The following is a 16584-nucleotide window of genomic DNA, read 5'->3' on the forward strand; positions in this document are numbered from 1 at the left end:
AGCAGACAAGATTTAAATCTCAAACCTCCTTATATATAACACTTATTTTTATAACCATAATTAATTGAGTTACCCCTAAAACTATCAATTCCTTCACGATCCAAATTTTCACAATAGTTTGGAAACTCTGAACTGGACTATCATCTAGTCACTTTTGATTTAACTTATAGTGATTTTGGTTATGAGCACTTTTTGGATCACTATCTTTGAAATGATTTGAAAGACAGTTTGAAGGAGAGATGAAGTTGAACAGTAAAAGTGCATCAATATCCTTATAAATTTCTATATACAAACTGTATGCTCTTTTCTATTTCACTGCAATAAATTAGAGGTTTCCATTAACTCTGAACTGGACTTTCATCTAGTCACTTTTGATTTAACTTATAGGTTTCCATTAACTCTGAACTGGACTTTTATCTAGTCACTTTTGATTTAACTTATAGCGATTTTGGTTATGAGCACTTTTTGGATTCCCCACCCTTTGGGGGTGAATCCTTTGTGTTTTAACTTTTTCCATCCCTAGAGAGTTGGGCACTCAAGGGGATGTCCCTGTTTGGAAGGAAATGTCTGTGGGGGCATATGTGTTATAAACTTATATTTCAGTACATGGCAAGCAGACCTGCAAACTAAAACCTAGATAGCTTTAAACGAAGAACTCATAAAACTACAGATATAGAAAGCTAGATTAACTACCAACGCAGGCATAACTGAAAAGTATGAACATTAAGGACCAGAAGAATTCTGCAGCACTTAAATGACATCTGTTTTCTTCTATTTACTGAAAGAAGAAAACTATACAAAGTACACACTCAAAAACTGAATTAATAAACCCCTCCAACCCTGCCTTTCTGTTGTAGATGAAGAAAAGGCTAGAATGTTACAAAATTAGCCCATCCCTGTGGGGCACCCAGATTTAGAAAAACCTAACATTGCTTAGATTAGAGCACCTTCTGGATGAGTAAATTTCTTAGAATAGTGCACTCATGAAAAGAGGATGAACACATGCAGCAAGCATTTCACTCCTCGGAAAAACTGTGCTGTACCTGTCTATGGAAATCTCCTCTGACATGTGCTTTTGCGAAGTCTGGAAAAGCAAATCTAAAATAGAACATCAGTTTTACTTCTGGGGAGAACAAACTTCTAATTATGAACTGAAGCTAAGAAAAGCACTCTGCTAAATAAGGAGAACAGATAATTAGAAAAAAACACTGCAGGCATGCATTTGCCTCTGCTTCTCCTATGTAACTGTGCCTCCTCGTCACTGCTGCTGCTGTGCCCACATAGTCCTATTTGCGGCAGAGGAAGTGAGGACAGTGGTTCTGATGGAGCCGTGGAAATTTCAAGAATTGCTGCTCAATGCAAATTCAGAAATTTCACTTTAAACTTGAGGTTATTGAAATCTATTACCTGTAAGTTTTAGGGCTGAATCTGAATTTTTGGATCACTATCCTTGAAATGATTTGAAAGAAAGTTTGAAGGAGAGATGAAGCTGAACAGTAAAAGTGCATCAATATCCTTATAAATTTCTATATACAAACTGTATGCTCTTTTCTATTACACTGCAATAAATTAGAGGTTTCCATTAACATTTTTTAATAATAATAAGTTCTGGCTACTTAATGCGGATCATTCACAAGGCTGTGTAAGCATTCTTGAATTATGAGACTAGTAACAGAAAAAGGAAAAATGGTTACTTCAAGTTAAACTGATATATGGATAACCACAATTACATACACAATATTAGCAAGTGGATGTGCAACACCAGCTTGTAGACACATGAAGCTACTCCCCCAGGGACTTGTATAAATGATTATTTTTGGCCTCGACTGCTATATGATTTTTTTGGCCTGGACTGTTAGGAGTGAACATTCACCCTTGATTGTTTGTCCGAATCTACTAGAACTTAACATTTAGGCCCGCAAGTCACCAAACTAGTGCTCTGAGCATTGATCCCTGAGATTGTTTACTGTTATTTCATAAGATCACACTATTTACAATTGCTCAGATCCCTGAGATTGTTTACTCTGATTTCATAAGATCTACAGTACACTTTTTCCTTTTGGATAATGCTTGTATTTTGATTATTTATTTTTGGTTATAAATTTTGAGCTGACAAAGAGTATATATATATAATTGGCTCGTTTTGTTATATAAGGCCATGGCGGGTATGCGATTGCATAACAACGTGTTTTTTTCTTTTTTGTTACAGCTGAAGCTCCTCCTGGTGCTTTGTTATTGCGTGAGGAGATCAAGGATCAACAGACCTTGGCTCAATCTACAGTTGCAACAATTGCTCAATCTACAGGACTAGTATCTCTGTCTCAATCTACTGGGTTACCTGTTCCTCTATCTATGAGTTCACAGTCAGCCAACAATATAAATTTTCAAACGCCTTTGCAAGGAGTCAAACAGAGTGAGTTGAAATCAGCTTCATCAATTGCTAAATCCAGTGAGGTCAATCTGGCAGGTGCAAAATTTACCTCAGATGTATCCCAGTCAAAATTGCTTGAGATTGTCTCCAGAAGTAACCGACTTATGCAATGGGCATCTGCCAAACCAGCTGAACATGTGCAACCTGTTTCAAGTGTCCAGACGACAACTTCTGGCAGCACTGGTTTTGATAGAAGGTTGGATGGTAATTCCAATTGTGTGGCCAGGGAACCATATGGTGATACAAAACTATCAGGCATTTCTAGTAGTGTTCCTCAATTTATTCAACAGCAGGCACCCATGGACATGCCTCTGTATATTCGTTCACAGCTGAGCTGGATGCATCCTCAGAATCTGTCATCTCATGCCACTTCTCAGGGAGGTGTAAACTCGATGTTAGAATTGCCAAATTCAACCACACAGAGTCCTTTTAATTGCAGGCAGATACCAATGGGAGCTGATACATCCCAATCTCAAAAACAACTATGGAAGTCTTTACCTTCAAAACAGCCTTCTCAACAGACATCTGAATTTTCAAATTCGATTCCACCAGATTTGAATGTAGAAAAACAGTCTCCAAGGTCTCCAGTTAGGTAGTCTTCTGGAATGCTGGTTGATTCACAGCCTGATTTGGCCCTCCAGCTTTGATTTATTGAGCATTTAAAAGGTTGACAGGGAACATAATTATGTGTGAATCTCTTGGGACAATTTTGAATAACTTGAACTTCTTAGTGGTTGGTGAAATTTGTTGGCTAGTTAGGGCATTGAAACTGGTTTCCTTCTATTTGTATGTTTAACTATGCTTGTGGTTCCTTCGCAGGCAAACCAACTTGGTCTTTGTAATATCAAAAGCTCTGCATTTTTGCGACCATTGAAACAGTTCTGTTAATATTATTGGTTTTCAAAATTTACTTTGAAAAGTGGCATTGATTATTGTTCTTTTGTTGAGCCTGAGATTTAAAAACAGAGGTCATGGTTTTTGATTACTCAGTTGTTAGGACTGCAATCTTAAGTTGGGAAGTTGTGTTATCTTAACAGACTTGCATTTAGTAAATAGAGTAGCATTGATCATCTTCTAGAAACTGAATTAAGACCATCTCATTCTGATTAAATGGTTACTGGCTTGCTTGTGCTCATTTCTCATTGCTGTGTATGCTCGGATTAGTTTTCAAAATTTACTTTGGAAAGTGGCATTGATTATTGTTCTTTTGTTGAGCCTGAGATTAAATAACCAAGGGCATGGTTTTTGATTTTTTACTGCTAAGAATTGTTATATGTAACCCTTCATTTTCATATTATGGATTACTTTATCTTGTTTTATGTAGATTTATTTTTTTGATATCAGTCTACTTTGCAATTAAAATACAGCTATTAGCCTATTGCTGGGCAAATGACTTTACATGTTAGCCAGTTCAGACTTTCATTTCATGGGTGTATCTCTGTTTCTGATTTTGCTTAGTGTTTGCATTCTAATCTGGCATATACAACTTTGTACAAATCAAGTTTGCATTCTTAATCATCATGTTATTATGAGTACTGGATACAGAGAGTTCAAGAAATATCTCCCTCTGCAATATTAATGTCTCTGTTATTTATTTGTTCATGCTTATTATAGCAATTTGCTTTTGTATTCATGGTGATAGGAATGCGTATACTTCAACTAAATTACCGATTGTGATATGTGTAGAAGATCGTTTATATAGAGATAATTACATATATTAGCTGCTCGGGTGATAGGAATTTTTTTTGATGATGCTGCTCAGGAACAACCTCAATTCAGTGGAGCTGGTGGAATAATTTTCTTTAAGAGGTGCTTATTTTTTCAGTCTAAAGCCGGTCTAGAGAAAGAACTAACCATTAACAAATTTCAGAGTTCAATTAACAAATTTTCAAAGCTCGTGACCTTAAAGTTGACTCTCTTTCTTGCTGATGGAAAAATGTGTAAACAACATCCAAATTTATGTGATTCATAAATGGTAATAAACTAGATGAAGAGTGCATGCACTATGGAAAGACAAATGTTAAGATCGATTTTGAGGAAGTCTAGTTCATCACAAAACAATTTTACCATATTTTTTCAACATGTGTAACAGGAAAAGGATTGAGATGACAGATGGTCTTTCCAAAACTGTTAAAGATCCATTTTAAGTCGAGTTCATCACAACCAATCTCTTTTCAACATGAGTACAGGGAAAGGATTGAGAAAATAAGAAGTGTCCCATAACTGATTTAATCTTTTTTATAATTTCTTTAGGCAACAGAAAAAAATGTGTCCAATATAATAATAGACTTTGTAAAACAAATTTAAGCATAATCAATCTCCCCCCCAATGACATCCATTTATGTTTCCAACTATCTAATTTATATTTAAACTTGCCAATTAACCATTCCCATTTCTTAATTTTGAATCCACACAGTTTTAAAATGAATCCCAAGTAGTTGAAACCATCATCTATATGGTTGGAAGATATCCCAAAAAGCTACCTTATTTCCTCCAATACTGCTTCATCTTTTCCATTATGTATTAATTTTGACTTTGTTTCATTGATTAACAGTTCAGAGGTATCCCCAAATATCTTAATTCTTTTATGAAAGATGGACCATTCAGCAATAGAAATCTATCCCCCAAATAAAATATCATCTACGAACATAAGATGTGTTACCTATAGGTAATTGGAAACTCTGACCCCTTTGATGTGGCCTTTGTCCCATGAATCCTTCAATTTCCTGCTTAATGTGTCTATTAGCAGAAGGAATAGTAAGGGTGACAATGCATATCCCTGTCTCAACCCCTTATAGGCCGAGAAGAACTTAGAAGGTAAACCATTGATAACCACAACAAAATGTGTAGATTTAATACATCCCATGATCCATTTTGAGTTATGTCTACTCATACCCATTTTGATCAACATTAATAACAAAAATTATCAATCAATGAAGTCATAGGCTTTAACCAAATCCAAAGTAGACATGATTTATGATCTCTATATTTAATTGAATGGATCATCTCCTGTGCTATTCCAATGGTGTCTTGTATCTTCCTTCCTTCCATAAATTAAAATTGTTCTTGAGTAATAAAATTCGATAAAATCAATTTAACTCTTCTGGAAATCAATTTATATATCACTTTATAAACCCATTTACAAAGGGATATGGGCCTAAAATCAACAAAATTCTACAGATTCTTCTTCTTAGGAATCAATACAATAAACTTGCCATTTATGGCCCCCGAGATATATCCCATGTCATTATCTCTATATATGTAATTATCAGGAACAACCTCAATTCAGTGGAGCTGGTGGAATAATTTTCTTTAAGAGGTGCTTATTTTTTCAGTCTAAAGCCGGTCTAGAGAAAGAACTAACCATTAACAAATTTCAGAGTTCAATTAACAAATTTTCAAAGCTCGTGACCTTAAAGTTGACTCTCTTTCTTGCTGATGGAAAAATGTGTAAACAACATCCAAATTTATGTGATTCATAAATGGTAATAAACTAGATGAAGAGTGCATGCACTATGGAAAGACAAATGTTAAGATCGATTTTGAGGAAGTCTAGTTCATCACAAAACAATTTTACCATATTTTTTCAACATGTGTAACAGGAAAAGGATTGAGATGACAGATGGTCTTTCCAAAACTGTTAAAGATCCATTTTAAGTCGAGTTCATCACAACCAATCTCTTTTCAACATGAGTACAGGGAAAGGATTGAGATGGCAGATGGTCTTTCCATAACTACTTTCTGGTTGATTCCTGGTCGTTGGCACATTATTCAAGAGGAATGTGGTCTCTCAGTTGACTATTTTCATCCTTTTTTTCCTTTAAGTCGTCTGCTCTGCTCTATGTATGAAATGTATTCTTGCAGAAATTTATTCTAACGAAGTTGTGGATCATTAATGCTATTCCATGATAATGTGAGCATCCATGCACTGAGAGTGTAGCGTAATTATGCATGGAGGTTGATTAACCTACAAGAAATAAGAGGTCTAACATGAATGTTACTAAAGTTCAGTTGTGACGGTTGTCTCACCCAAATGTCGAAGAATGGTTATCATCAGACGACCAGAGGTTTGCAAACATGCTTGAACCTGGCTATAAAACAGTTGTCCTTAAAGAAACAAAAAGAGAATTAATACTTACATGTTCCAAGTCATCAGCATTCTAAGTTTATATGTAGGTGTTAAGGATTCCAACTTCATGTCAAGCAACAAGTTGAAGGAAATAAATATGTGGTGAGTGCATATAGTATGGAAAGCAAGGAAAAGAAAGGATACATTACCTAGAATTGCTTGTGTGTTGCAAACCCTACTCAACAAAAATGCTTCAAATGAAGGAAATCAGATTGCTTGTGCAGATAGTTGTGTTGTTTTATGGAACAGCTGCAAGTATGTGGATGGAATTAACAGGTGTAGATAACAAGGTAACTATGAGCCTTTGGTACCCTCCAAGTATTAATAGGCAATCATGAATGATGCTTGAAGAAGATTGTGCATACATATTATTAAGCTGAGGAGTTATAATTCCATGTCCAATAGTAGTCTAGTCAAGTTTGAAAAATATTAAATGGACATAATTAAAACCAATCAAACATTCACATATTCATATGCACTGAAAGCAATGATCCACACATTTGCCAACTTGTGGATGGCCTTCAGAATCACCAGTAGGTTAAGAATAATTAGTTCACCTCAAATATAATGTACATAATTGGACACATGAATTCAGTTATAACATGATTGGACATCCAAGGTGAATGATATTACAAAACCAAAAAAAAGTACATTAACGAGTACTTTACTGAAAGAACCACGGTATGAGAATCCCAATAAAAATGACAACCATGGTGTATACACATAGTCGAGACCTATATTGATGCTGATCAATGTTTGCCAATGGAATGAACGATGATCCTGAATCATCTCTGGCACCTGCATCTACACTTGAGATTGCTCCAACCATTAGATCAGAAGAGATTTTATGGATCTTCGCAACGTGCTTTATAGAAAAAGAATTAAACGTGCTTTGGTTGTCTTTCCCTGCACTTCCCATATTCTATAAATCACATGATTTTTTGCCCCATTGTGAAGGACAATTTTTAAAGATGCTGGACCCGGATTGGGGCGGCATGATACTTCAATGCATAGTGTCCACTTTTCCACCATTCCGTGGGCTTAGAAGCACTGCATAGTGACAACAACAAAATAGATTCATGTTAGAATACTTTAACATGACAAAATATCCTGATTGAAATTGATTATTTTTATGCTACCTCAAGTCTGAATGCACATCCTTGAAAAATAACAGAAAATACCATATCAGTGATAAGACTTAGAGGATGCACATCCTCAGCATCAGCAAGTGTCAGAGGATGAGTCCTCTACCACAATTTGGCTTGACAGCTCTTCAGGTTAATTTTGTTTGGTTTATCCTTCGGTAGATTAACTAAAAATTAGTTAATGGTTTGTTTGTGTTGTTGTAAAACTTTGAGAAAACCCATACGAAACAGAGAAGTAGAGCAACAGATCTCCCGCCCGAGAAAAACAAAGATCAAACAAAGATCTCACCCTTCAAAACTTCTAACAGAGATATCACCATTCAAGACTTCTGCAGTGGAGAGCCCTACTCATACCCACCTTTCAGACACCCTACTGGTTTGAAGTTTGAGGAGGTAGGAAGATGAGCAGCAGCAGCATTAGCAATGAGCAATGTGAAGGCATAGTAATTGTGGGTGGTGGAATTGCAGGGCTTTCCACTGCAGTTGCCCTTCAGAGGTACTTAATTTCTTCTTCTGTTCATTTCCCTGCAACTTTGTATCCGTTTAGCTGGAATAGGTCAATGGCTAATTCAAACGGCCATGTTTCGCAGCAACATTACACATGGATTACAATGGTCACAGTCAGAATATATTGTGCTCAATGTTGCATTAAAACACCAACCCAAAAGACCTGTAGGTGCATTTATTTGTTCTAACAGAAGTGTCCTGTTAGATCAAATGTAATTCAAGACAATTCAAACTGCCATTTCAAAATGTAGGGAACCGAATTGTGATATTGTAACAGCAAAACCATCAAAAAATTACAACGCCAAAAAGAAGCTGCCTTGTCAACATACAAATGTTGAACCGACAACCCCACCAGGTTAGGAAAATTGGATGCAGCAATGCATATACTTAACAAACATTGCAACCAAACAACGAAGTAAATTGAAAATCTCTTTGGGTTTCTGAGATGGAAACCAAATGGATATGTATATAGTCAGTGCAAAAACAACATTTTTTCCAGAGATATTGAACCGAGATTTTACAACCATGAATTCACAATAAATAGAGAATCAAAATTTTACAGTCCTGGTTCAAGTGCACCTTGACTACCTACAGAAATCTAGTTTTACTATATTCGAGTGCACCTTGACTACCTACAGAAATCTAGGTGCACTCGAATCATTTTTCTGTAGGTAGTCAAGGATTTGCAGGAACCATATAAGAAATTCTGAAAACATGTCAAGGAAAATACAAGTTGTTGTTTTATAAGGGGGCGGATAAAATATTTGACGTTTCACCGGTCCTAGTTAAGCACAATAATGTTACTATATCTTATCCATTTTAGGTCATAGGTTTCTGGTCAAAGGATGTTTCCTACCTCTTATTTTATGATGGCTTGTAAATGCTGGTGCTATAAATTATTGGTTGTGATTACCCCTTGAACAATTCTACAATTATTATATGCTCTGTCTGGAACAAAAATAGAGGATTATAACAATGACTACTGTTGGAAACTTTTTTCATGTAATGACAAGTATATATGGTTTACATTTTATGATGGTGAAGAAAGTGGATCCAAGTAGCCAGTACATATACTAAAATTCCCAAATGAAAACTGCAACAAAAGTCACATCTGTTCATGAATGGACAATGGTTATAGATAAGTTTGAAGATTGAGTGGACAATTCACTTCAACAATTTTATGAGATCTGTAACAATATGTAACTTGTCATTTTCTTCAGAATGAGAAGAAGATAAGTTGAATTAAACAAAGGTGAAGGAAACGTGTTTAGAAGTTGTAGCAAGTTGTTGAAGTTTCATTGAGGAAAGAATATACATATGAGCAAATGGTAGAGCAATTCCAGATTTGAAGAGTTTGGAAAATGGAAGTCAATGGCTTATACTACAATGATTTTTGCTACAGATCCATGTTGCCTAAGCTCACGATGATGAATGACATATTCAAAAGATGCAATTAGGATTTTTGGAATTGATCTCAACAAACGAATTCAGATTATTGAGCAAAACACCGATTATCTCCAGACCCATAAAAGCAGGGCTCCTCAGGATGACCATTTTAAAATGCCAGTTTGCAGATTTTAGGGAACAACTTCAAAAACTTCAATTTTACAGTCCTGGTGAATTCAGAATAGACAGAGAACAAAGTTTTTACAATAAGTGATGGCGGATTTCAGAGACCCATGATCCCCAGTGCCTCTGACGGACTCCTCTGTATCTTTGAGGCCTAGCCATTATGCAACCTTAGCCTTTGTATCCGTTTAATCACGCCTGCTAAACTAGAGTAATGAATTTTCGGATCACCGAGAACCTTTAGATATTCAACTTCGAAATTTTAAGCGCGCTCAGAGGGAGAAAACGAGGTTGCAGAGGCAAGAAAATGTTTAGATGCAAAACTTAAATGTTGTTTCTAATGCATTCTCGTATCTAAAATTATCTGTGCTGAGCATGTCAGATGGTAAAACAATTTTCATATAAAAGTGAACTAATCAGGGGGCGCCCGAAAATGAAGGCACGGCGTTGATGAAGCCATGGCGTTTGTTTATGGGTTTCAGCCCATCTCATTTCGCAGCAGACAAATAGCAGACTTGTCAAATGTCCAAAGTCTTATGGAATTTTAGATTGCAGAGAAATACCTGTGATCGGATGCAGCGGATGGTTGCAGCGGATGCGCAGAGCAGTCGTAGAGCACGTTGCAGAGGACATGCGAAGCAGGATGCAGCGGTTGTTAGCAACGGATGCGCAGAGCAGGTTGCAGAGCCATCCACGTTCGAAAATCAATTTTAATGAAATGGGCGCGAGGGAAGAGTTTCATTTGAAAATGGATCCCGTGCGCTGACGTGGATAGCGGGAACGGAGGGACGGAGCGGGCGGGCAATCGTTGGTGGGTCCCGGGTATGTCACCGGAGAATACAATGTCGCCCGCCGGAGTGTTTATGTATGCCATCCCAAGTTTGCACCACATACATAGCTGGCCAGCGCATTAATGACACAATATATGGCTGGTTAGCCCTTGCCGGACTTCTTTAGATATTCTTTACGTAGGGATTGATGATTGCACCCAGAATTACTGCGCAAATGGGAAGGTCGGTTGGTTAATTGATGATAAATAAACAACTATGACACATCACCATCATTATCCACTCTTGGTAGGTCCCATTATTCGTATAAATCTTTAAAATGAATAATGTCACGCACCCCGCTTTCAATGATGTATTATACTTTCCTACAATTAAGGGTTTCAGTATTATTACTGGATTCACCAAAATTAACGGAATTTACTTTAAACATATTCCAAAATATTATCTTATTAGTCCCTGCCATCTGGCATCCGGCAGGGACTATAGTAATCAGTCAGATTTGAGTTAGCATTAGTTTGCAGTTTTCCTGCGGTGTTATTCGGCGTTTATAATAAAGTTTCGGAAGGTGTTGTGCGGGGATGTGCAGAAATAACCAAAGTTTATTGCGGGTTGAGGCTTTGCCATGTTATTTGGCCTCTTCCCGAGGCGGAAGAGGCTGGAGCATAGCCTAATTTGCGTTTTGCGACCTGTTCATTATCGTTAACCGTCACGGTTTCATATTAATGTTAACATTAATTTGTTTGCAGGGTATGCTAACGGGTGTTTTGTTTTGTTTGCAGGGTATGCTAAGGTTTCATGTTAACGGGTGTTGGTGCTGCAGGTGTGCAGGTGTCCGTGCATGGCGGGAGGTGTCATCAACCACCGCCTACCGCCTATGTTCTTGCCGCCTCGGGCTTTTGGTGCTGGATCGACAGTGCGGACGGGCTTCTTGAGCTTGTTTGCGGGTATGGCTTCTGATGCAGCAACAACTTCTGGTTCTGCTCGTCCCGGTCCTGCTACTGATAAACAGGACCATTTAGGAATAGCCAAAAGCGGATGAGCGAAAGCTAATGGTTCAAATGTTGTTAATCGCTGGAGCTCATGGCTGCTAATGAACACTCAACGGGACGGAAGGTTACTCTTCCACCTAATCGGAACGGGTATGGTGGTGGAAAGAAAGAGCGAAAGCTAATGGTGCTGAAGTGTGAAAGAAAGAGCAAAGAAGAGCCCAATGAGGTCTCACTAGCTCCCAATGAAACTTCGACCAAATGAAAGGCTGAATAACTGCGACTATGAACCAAGGAAGGGAAGGAGATGCTGTTATGAGCTTTAGCTAATGGGGTTTGACCCTACCGCTTCCCTACTGGTTTTTTGGGCTATAATGGAACTGGCTACTACAACTACATCTCGAACGGATGGAAACATTGGAAATTACCACGAGCCGGGCGTTGATCTTGTTTTTATAGAACCAGAGGCAATGGGAGCAGAGGCAGGTGCAATGGTAAAGGTAGGAGCATGCACAGAATGAAACGAATCTCTATACAGGTATGGGAGGATAGGGCCGGGCCGGAGCGCCCTATCTTTACCAGGGTTAATTCTGCCCCTGTAGAACATTTTTCCTTTTTCTTTTTAATCTCTCTCTTGGCTCTAAGGTCTATACATTGTGCAACTTGCGGTCCAATATGGCAATTAGCACTCTGTTTTTTCTGGTGAAACACCTTTGCATGTGACTATCCAATTGTACTTAGCTCTCTTAAACACTCAAGACTAGGATCTCTGCTCTTGGGCGTTCGGCGTAACAGGCTATCTCGTGCTGGTGAGTCGGCATTGTATTATTTTTCCTTTGTGGGTGCAATTTTTATGGCAAAAATCGAAAAAATCTGTGTCCTGGGTATAGCTTATTCCCAGATTTACTACGTGGGTATTGTATTTTTTTCAAATTTGCTTTGTGGATGTTAGATTTTCCAAAACAAATTCCTTTTTTGTAGTTATCGCTCTTTTCTTTGGCTATTACATCAGTATCCAGTAGTTAATAGGAGTTTCCCGCCCGAAACGAGCTTGGAGGAAGTGGTTGCATATCTTGAACCAGCCATAGCCCACGGAGGTGAGGTAAGCTAGAAAATCTCTTGTTATACCTCGCTGTTCATAGCTATATAGCTGTGTGTCATTAAGGTATGTGCTGCTTGCTGCCTGTTTCTACCTATCACCTATAAGGAATCCATAATCATAATGCATCATAAGTAATGAATGTCCAATATGAGCTTATAACCAGTGCTATCCTATCTTGTCACGATTATTGTCTAATTAAATCAATGGATATAGCTCCTGTATCATCTCTTCTCATGTAACGATATCTAATTACAATTTTTCAGGGAAAACTGCAAGTCTTTTCCATTTTTACTCTTCAATTTTATTTGCCTCTGTCAACGGATACGACTTAACGACCCTCTTCCGTCGCCCTTACTTGGGAAGTGAAGGAATCTGTGGATTGTTCTTTGCAGGTTCATTCATTGGAAATCCAAACTGGTTGAAAAAATCAACTGTTCTCACAATGGTATGCAATGTGCATTTTATTTCCACTCATATACTTTTCCAAATATGGATTTTTTATCAGAATTTAGTTGGCTTATTCCAGCCTAATAGAATATTGTCTTTCAGGTATGTTGGGAGGCTTTTTGTCAAGGCTCTGGGCAAGCCAATAGAAATTATTACAAAGCTGAATGCGATGGCTGGTTTTCCACCAGATGAGGAAATTGATCTTTACGAGGTTAGTTGAATAAAAGCTTTTGGATACTGTGACACTAATTAGTCCCAAGCTTTTCTTTTCCCTAGTTCCTTACTGCAAGGGAGGAAAGTGGATCTTGAGTTATTGTTTGGTCAATTGTTTGTAAGATTTGTTTCATTTAACATAAACCTGTTAAACAATTTTAGAAAATAAGGCTGGACAGAAACAAGAGCTGGAAGGACAAATGGAGGCAATTATATTGTTGGCCTCCTCTGCTAGTTCATGTTAAAACTGGAAACTTTTATTGTATCAATTGCCGCTTCTTTCATACTAAAGGTCCTACACCATTCAAGGACTTATTTTCTGTTCTTTATTTTGGCTTTCTGAACCTGTGTAGCTCTCTTGTAGTATCTCTTATTAAATTTGGAGTTGCATGAGGCATTCTCAATTGTGTCTTTTACTATGGTCTTGTTGACTGCATTTTAGTTCATTAGTGGACATCAGGGAAGTTTAATATTAAAAGTGGAAAGATTTGTCCTATCACTTTCTGCTTATTTCATGTGGACAACTTTAGAGTTTGACCACTTATAGCATTGATAGGAGTAGCTTTTAATGTGCTCAATTCATGCTTTTGTACCATTTGCATGTTCTAGGTATCACAAGTGTATCACACAATGAAAACGCAGCAAACGCAAGCAAAGTCCGTCCTTTCCATTTTCACTGTTTTGGTTTAATGTTTTGCCACTTTTTAGAGCTTGCCATAGCACTGTTTGCTGCTATATTCTCCAGTTGCTGTTATGAAATGGGCCAGCGGACAGCAAGCTAACAGCCTAGTAGTCTACAGGTCAAAGGCTGAGGTTGCTGTTTTTGCCAGTGAAGGCTATTATAGGCAGAAAGTAACCCCTGAAAAGAACAGTTCCAGAAAATAACCCAAATAACTCAAAAATCCCTTTTAAAACCTGTAAAATAATTTGCTATAAACCTAAATAAAAAACAGCAATGAATAAACGAAGAAAACAGCATGTAGAGGTTACCTCTATGGATGCTGTAAGATGCCTGTAACAGTCAATCAATGAGTAAAATCTAGATAAAACCTCCTGTCTTTGATGCCCTAGATGCCCAGCTCTTTTGGTGAACGGCCAAAATGTGTTGGTTGGTACCCTCGATGGGTTACTTTGCCCTCCTATAGTTATCTTTGTCACTTGCAGTCAACGAATGGAGGAAATTCACTCAAACAGATGGAAACAATGTGGAAAGTCCCTGTCTAAAGGGTATTTATGCTTTTCCTGGAGAGTATGAGTCAAACTTACAAGTCATACTCTTCGATTGTCCTTGAAACCTGCAAGTCAAACTGTGAGGTCATTCATCAAACTTGCACTGACTGAGTCAAACTTTGTAAAGAACATAGGTACTGTAATTACCATAGTATTACTAACACATGAGCCTATCGTCTAAAGTAATGGTAATCTCTAACCCATGCTTAGTGATATAGAAAAAGGGTAATCACTATGCTTAACTAGCTTGTTCAAAGTGTATAGATGTTTTAATTAGGTCAAACGCTGTAACATACCTTGTGTAAAGTATTCAGTTGTTTGTATTACTTATACCTCTTTCATATCCATAATAACTGATATGTCATAACCTGCTTGTAATTAGTGAACAACCCGTATTGGGTTACTCTGCATCACATAAGCATTTTCCTAAGTAATCATGTATCTCTAAGTTCAGCTGATGTGAGACAAAAGTATAACTCGTACTGTTTTGGCGGTTACTCTGCCTTCGTTTTGTAATCTTGGCTCTTGTCTTGATGTTAGAGAATACAGCTAGCTTCATGGTCTTGAGCAAGGCAAGTTAATTAACAATCCATGTTTTATGAAAAACCAAGACCCCTCGCAGCTCCCCTACTGTCTTCTATAACAGCAGCATATTTAATCTACCGCCACAGACTCAAAGGGGCACCTAATTTCGCATTTACTACTGCCGCCACATCCATCATTCCATATGCCATTTGCTCCCCATGTCAGATCGATCACCTAATTGCACCGATCGCTCACTTAACGTAAGGTCTTCGTTTTATGCCCATCATTAAATACTGGCCTGCTCCAATCTGATCTTCAAGATTTCTGCACCTAGATATTGACATAGATTTCCTGTCGGACCCAATCTACCACCAAGATTGCCCAACGTCAGATACATCACCTAATTTCGCATTTACTTCTGCCGCCACATACATCATTCCATATGCCATTTGCTCCCCATGTCATATCGACCACTTAATTGCACTGATTGCTCACTTAACGTAAGCTTTTCGTTTTATGCCGACCATTAAATTCTGCCCTGCTCCATCCGAGCCTCAAGTATTTTAGCTCCATTCACACTTAAAACCACCTTACAAACACGTTGAACTTTTGTATAAATTGGCCTCTTCTGCACCTGGATATTCACATACACCTCCCCGCTTCACATAACATGGAATCCATTAGCATAAGCCAACTTACTGAACTCACAACATTGTTTCTCTTAGCACTTATTCTCATGACTCTTCTGATTATTGACATCGTAAAAGTCGAAAGACAAAGAAAAAAGAAACCAAAAAAACAATAACATCTCTTTTGCATCATCTTACGCATTGTCTTATTTCCCCGCTTCCTTCTCTGTTACAGGTGTACGACGGATGCTTCAAATATGCATTTGGGTCCGCCATCGTGCTGCAACTCGCATTTTTTATGCTTCTATCGTCTCTGCTCGACTGCGGCACTAATGTCCTAATTGTTAGCATTCATGCTTGTCTTGTATTCTTCACATGTCTTATTTCCCCGCTTCCTTCTCTATTACAGGTGTACGACCGATGCTTCAAATATGCATTTGGGTCCGCCATGGTGCTGCAACTCGCATTTTTTATGCTTCTATCGTCTCTGCTCGACTGCGGCACTAATGTCCTAATTGTTAGCATTCGTGCTTGTCTTGTATTCTCATGTCACTATTTCTATTGCAGTTGTGTCATTTTGGGCTAGCAACATAAACTGGTGTATCTTGAATCGTGTTTATGTATTACTGAAACTTGTTCATGTGACTATATATATTGCAATTGTGTGATTTATGTATTACTGAAACTGGTGAACTAGTCTACTCTCTTTTTCTGAGAACTACTTCAAATCTGCGGGGAGTAACTTACTCCACTATATCTCCTGCTATAGCATGAAGAGTTTCTTACTGGGGAGAAATCTTGTAAATAGTGAAATTAGTTTCCTGTAGCTGGTGTATCTTGAATCGTGTTTATGTATTACTGAAACTTGTTCATGTGACTATAT

General features: G+C 37.8%; 1 protein-coding gene and 1 long non-coding RNA gene across 8 annotated transcripts; both read left to right on the forward strand.

Moving 5' to 3' along the window:
* Positions 1-868: 868 nt before the first annotated feature.
* On the forward strand, positions 869-3341 carry LOC149253099 (uncharacterized). Its single transcript, XM_089459868.1, has 2 exons — positions 869-1409; positions 2210-3341. The coding sequence occupies exons 1-2, from the start codon at positions 1217-1219 to the stop codon at positions 3025-3027; spliced, it is 1011 nt and encodes a 336-aa protein (XP_089315994.1). The 5' UTR covers positions 869-1216; the 3' UTR covers positions 3028-3341.
* Positions 3342-11137: 7796 nt separating this feature from the next.
* On the forward strand, positions 11138-16349 carry LOC149253100 (uncharacterized). 7 transcript variants are annotated; one of them, XR_016267047.1, is made up of 6 exons: positions 11138-12364; positions 12537-12657; positions 12921-13102; positions 13207-13315; positions 15937-15968; positions 16111-16349. It is a non-coding gene; the product is annotated as an uncharacterized LOC149253100 (long non-coding RNA). The 7 variants fall into 7 exon arrangements; XR_016267051.1 differs by having other exon boundaries at positions 11138-12093; positions 12297-12364; positions 15937-16349; XR_016267048.1 differs by having other exon boundaries at positions 11140-12364; positions 13050-13102; positions 15937-16349.
* The last annotated feature ends 235 nt before the right edge of the window (positions 16350-16584 follow it).

This window comes from Pinus tabuliformis, chromosome 7 (assembly GCF_031772625.1).
Source record: "Pinus tabuliformis cultivar Carrire ecotype Pingquan chromosome 7, CPIR1, whole genome shotgun sequence".
In the NCBI taxonomy this organism is placed as follows: domain Eukaryota; kingdom Viridiplantae; phylum Streptophyta; class Pinopsida; order Pinales; family Pinaceae; genus Pinus; species Pinus tabuliformis.

Excerpts from the sequence above, each read along its gene's own strand:
- LOC149253099 (XM_089459868.1), top strand. The coding sequence starts at position 1,217 with ATGCATTTGCCTCTGCTTCTCCTATGTAACTGTGCCTCCTCGTCACTG. Across the intron at positions 1,410-2,209 it reads GTTATTGAAATCTATTACCT|CTGAAGCTCCTCCTGGTGCT; the intron begins GTAAGTTTTAGG and ends TTTTTGTTACAG.